Consider the following 5,374-nt stretch of genomic DNA (forward strand, 5'->3'; position numbering starts at 1 on the left):
AAAGGACATTTTTGGTTCAAAAATTAAAGAAAACATGGCTAGGTGAGATAATAAATAAAGAAATTTTATAAAAAAATCGTAAAAATTTGCAAAAGCCATTCCAATATTAGTACATCAAAGTTCAATGGTTATGTGTGGCAGTATTTTTAAAATATAAAGACCGCAAATGATATTATATAGCATGTGGACAGTACTAAAACTATAGTTTTCTCCAATGATAAAAGTTTTAAAATGCCCACTATATTACAAATATCAAAAAAAAAAAAAAAAAAAAAAAGTCATGAAACAGTGCAAAAGTCATTCTAGCAATATTATACTCCATCAATGTTCTAATGATATTTTTAAAGAATAAAATCCGAGGATGGTATTACTGCAAAAATTCAAGGACTAAAAATATAGTTTTCTTTAATTTATATTCATTTGTCTATTAAAGACGACGAAAATGCATTATCAATGTATCAATCCGTCAAAAATAGTAGTGTTGGCCTACTTATTAAAAGAGGTAGAGACATATGTATATGATAAAAGAAGGTAATCGAAGTGTATAATCATGTCTATTTCCAAATCATATCATGTGATTTCATATGGTGTTATCGTAGGTAAGAGTTAAAGACAAAACGACAGGCCAAAAAAATAATGTTGGTGTTTTCCAAAAGAGATGTTTCCAAAGCAATGCCAATTTTAAGAAACTGAAATTGGAGTGGGCCACTAACAAATGGAACATGTTAAAGCAACTATAGCCTATAGGCATAGTTCAGATAAAAAAATCAATATTTATTACTACAACAAGCATAAAATCAACATATAAGATCAAATTGCTATTCAAACTTAGTGATAACAAGTGAAATAAAGATCTATGCATTTAATCATTTAGAAGACCTAACACATTCCAAATGACTATAAGAATAACGAATTTAAAGATTGCCTAACACTTGAGACATACAAGGCCACAATCATATAGTAAAAGATTGCCTAAAATTTGAGATATACAAGGCCACAATCATGTACCTCAAGAATCACCAACACGAAACACGGTTCGAGCCATAACTAATGGCTTGGAGGCTCACGTCCGACATATTAGCTGCCCACGGTCGCGGACCATTTGATTCATCCTCCAAATTATAGGCATAAGAAGGCCACCTAACATCTAACCCACACCGTTGTGCAACACCGGCGCTCATCATCCACTGAGTTCTCTCAAGAACGACAAGGCTAGAGAAAGTCGAGAAGGTGTTCCCGACAAACACATCAGATCTCAAACAAACTTCATAGTCTATAGCTGATTGGATCAGATAAGGGTGCTTCTTGTATACATCAAGGACCCCCAACTTCTTCTTCTCGTAAGGAAGCAAGCCCTCGCCCCACCCCTCGAGTATAGAGTTATCTTCGAGAAGATTGTCTGCAACAGCAAGGTATACAACAATAGGGGTTTCTAATCCAACAATGCTTCCTACTCTTCTCATGATTTGCTCCTTGCTGCTGCAAATCTCGCTAACGTTCAATCTCTGCTCGAGTTTCTTGCAATGTATCATCCAATCCTTCTCGATCCTCATGTGCACAGCTACATAAGGCGTGCTCTGCAACGTTGCATTTACATTAACTTGCAAACGAGAATCTCTACTCCGTTCCTCCTTACCAATTTCTCTAATCTTCGACACAACCTTATCAGCCTCTCGAGATATTTCCTCCACCAAATCCAAGCATTCAAAAATCTTTGCATAGTCTTTAGCCGGCCAATGATCGTGCCACAAGAAGGGATTCTTGCCAACTACTCGGATCACTTGATACTCATCGTAGGGAGCCTTCCCGAACTCCCTCAACTGCTCTAAATCCTTCTCGACCGTCCATCTCCTCCCACTCCCCTTTTGAAGCTCAAACACATCCCTCGTGTCCAAAACCTCTGAGTATCGCCCTAACCGGACAAACCCTTGACAACGAGCATTGAATTCTTCGAATTGGAAGACTTTATCAAAGGAAATAGGCCTCAGCTGATCAACCTCTTTGTAGAACAAGGAAGCACTCAAACTAGGCATAAGGAGGGTTCTATTCAGCATTCTTGCAGTCAAACAAGCTCTCGCAAATGCAATTTTCTGATTGTTCAAACCCCACACTATCTGAGGAACCTCCAAAAACTTCGATTTCTCATTGTCGAAATTCGGATTCAATCGCATTCCACGAAAGTTCGAGGATGAAGGAAGCCATATTGTTTTAATCATCAAAGCAACAACAAGAAATGCAGCACATTTGTAAGGCAGAGAATTCATATGCAATCCAAGCAATTTCAAAGACTTAAAACAGAGTAATTCCATTCCAAATTCCAATCCTATCTATATGTCTCTATGCAAATTGCAATCAAACTCAATCCATCAATCTGCATTCATTCAAATTCCTCCACTCCAATCAATGGATTTCTGAAACAGGGCACAAGAAGAAAACACACAAAATTACAAATTGATTTGGATATTTCGATAAAACCCAGAAAAGCAACACCGAATATTTAACATAAATAAATGAATAGAAAAGCAAAACTGACTTCACTAAAAAAAGTAGATTCCAACAAGCTTTAATCGATGAGTTTACGTAAACCCAAATCAAGATTTGCTAGAAAGTTCGAGCTTTTATCAAAAGAATGTTTTTTTTCAGCTCAATCCCAGAAAATCTACGAAGCACCTCGATTTCATCGTCGAAGAATGAAAATTAAATGAAAAGAGCAAATGGGCCGCGCAAATTTCGAAGAATTCAATTTAAAAATCTGACCTTTTTTGTTGTTTTAAGAGTGATTCAGCTAAAATTCAAAAATTGGTTGCATATTCCGTGATAAAATTCTGAGGAAACCCCACCGCGCTTGATCATGCAGAGATAGTGAAAGAGGGTGTACATAGAAAATGACAAAAAAGGAATTGAAAAATTAATGTCAGATATGGATTTGAGGAGGTGACAGAGTAAAGATTAGTTGACAAAAGGAATATTGTCGATTGTGCTATTTAATTATTTCAACACCAAAATAATACTGGGGCAGGGCTTACATACAGCTGTTGCTATTTTATTTTTAAAAATATTGCATTTAATTAAAATACTAATTTAATTGAATTTTATAATGAAAGTAAGAAATGGACAAAAAGTTAAAGAGTCTAACACATGAATAATTAAGGGAAAATGTTGGATTATGATTGTTGTTTCTCTAAAGAATTGTGTTTAAAAGTGTTGTGTCTCATTAATAGTATCTACAATGATCGGTTTTAATAAGAGTAAATGAGACCAAGAGATGAGTTTGTTGCTCAATAATAACATCAAAACTTCTTTAAAAGGAAAAAAATGAAAGAATAAAGAAGTAAGTAGTGATGTGTTGGGATCATGGGGAGATCATGAGTTGGGTGAGTGGTGGCCTACACAACATATATAGTAGTTAAAGGCAATGGAATTGATAGACCCTATTTTCATAACATTTCATCGTTTCATGTCATAAATTTGTATCTTGTTTTCAAAAACTACCTCCATCCATAAAAAATAGATAAAATTGTAAACAATATGAGTTTCAATACACAATTGATCTAGTAAGAAAGAGAGAGAATGTGGTTAAAGTAGTGATAGTGGATTGTGGGGTCCATAATTAGAATAATGTGAGGATTAGTATTGGTTTAAAACTTTTTATTTTAGAATTAGTAAAATTTTAATGAACGATCCAAAATGATAAAACTGATCTTATTTTTTTTTATAGATGAAGTATTTTACATGCAAGTGCACTGGGTTGGGCAAATGATATCTATTAATGATGGTCCACATCATATTTGTTGTCGTTCGAAGATAGAAAAAAAATGTAGTAGTATATTTGTGTATTTTATTGAGATGATGTGAATAAATTTATCAAATTTCAAACATCATGACATATTGCAAAATTGGTTGAACAATGTGAGAATGATACTTAGCCTCGTTATTTTGTAGAACTTTGTTTTCCCTTTGTGTTGGTTTAGAAGGGACCACTTTAAGATTCAATTTGGATAATTTATTGAATGCAACATGGAGTTAGAATAAATTCACAATGCCGGGTAAAGCATTAAAAACGAAGAGAAAAAGGAAAAGGAAAAGGAAATGAAGAAAGGAGAGTATGGACAAATATAAGTCTGTCTATAAAAATAGACTCATTTTGAGTCTTTATTTCTAAATTAAAAAATTTCTCTACCATACTTTACCTACTTTTTTTTTTCTTATTTTCCTTACTTTACCTACTTTATCTTTCATATCTCTATTACTTTACCTATTTCATTTTTTCATAGACGGAAAGAGTATTTGTTATAAAATAATTATACGTATATTCCATTGCACCCCATGAGGATGAGGGGCCATGTTGCATGATGCATCCATCATCAACAAACAGCTTAACATGCAGTAATAATTAAGCATTTGAGTGATGGTGTGTTCTGACATTTTATAGTTGTGACCATTATGAAATTTAGATGATTGCAACTACGCATTCGGGTTTCGGTTCAGTTTTTCGCCCAAACCGACCCGAATCCGAAAAACCGAATTTAGGCTAAAATTAAAATCGAACCGAATCGAAAAATTGAAAAATCAAAAATCGAAAAACCGAAAACCAAACTTAAAAAACCAAAAAAATCGAAATTTCAAAACAAAACCGAAAAACCGAAAAAAAATAGTATATTTTAATATATCTAATTTATTTTATTTTATATATACTAATAGAATATAAATATATATAATATAAAATTAATATAATATATATAATATTTATTATATAAAAATATATTAGAAGAATATATATTATATATGATATAATATACTAAATTAATAGGATAAAAATATATAATAATATATTTAAAATATAATTCGGTTTTTTGGTTTTTCGGTTTTTTTTAGCCCAAACTGAACCAAACCGAAAAACCAAAATTTTTGTATTTTTAAAACCGAACCGAACCGAAAAACCGAAAAAACCGAACCGAATTTCAAAATTTCGGTTTGATTCGGTTCGGATATTCGGTTTTCGGTTATTTTGCTCACCCCTAATTGCAACTTCAAATTCACGCAAAATGAACAACTAACTAAAACTTAATACTCCTACTATAATCGACTAAACAAATGAACTAAAATAAAATGATACTCCAGTACTAACTAGGTAAATCATCACAAATTCCAATGGGATTACGCAAACATTAACATTTCGAATCGTGTTCACTATTCGCTTAGTTTGGTTTCTGGGACGAACATAAGATCATCCCCATCCGTGCTCTTAAATAAGAGCACGGAGGTGGGCCCGGATCCACTTTTACTCCTTGTCCTTAGGCAAGAGCACAACACCCACATCCGTGCTCTTCTGCAAGGACAAGCTCAAGGGTCTCACTAGTCTATTATTTCATTT

The 5,374-nt window shown here is 33.3% G+C and overlaps 1 protein-coding gene across 2 annotated transcripts; it reads right to left on the bottom strand.

Moving 5' to 3' along the window:
* Window positions 1–757: 757 nt before the first annotated feature.
* Window positions 758–2,868, bottom strand: LOC125216152 (O-fucosyltransferase 23-like). Of its 2 annotated transcripts, none has more exons than XM_048117789.1 (2): window positions 2,758–2,868; window positions 758–2,411 (listed from the first exon to the last, which is right to left on the bottom strand). In XM_048117789.1, the coding sequence occupies exon 2, from the start codon at window positions 2,307–2,309 to the stop codon at window positions 1,017–1,019; it is 1,293 nt and encodes a 430-aa protein (XP_047973746.1). In that variant the 5' UTR covers window positions 2,310–2,411; window positions 2,758–2,868; the 3' UTR covers window positions 758–1,016. The 2 variants fall into 2 exon arrangements, with proteins under 2 accessions (XP_047973746.1, XP_047973747.1); XM_048117790.1 differs by lacking the exon at window positions 2,758–2,868 and adding an exon at window positions 2,534–2,648.
* Between the last annotated feature and the right edge of the window lie 2,506 nt (window positions 2,869–5,374).

Source organism: Salvia hispanica, chromosome 3 (genome assembly GCF_023119035.1).
Source record: "Salvia hispanica cultivar TCC Black 2014 chromosome 3, UniMelb_Shisp_WGS_1.0, whole genome shotgun sequence".
NCBI lineage: Eukaryota > Viridiplantae > Streptophyta > Magnoliopsida > Lamiales > Lamiaceae > Salvia > Salvia hispanica.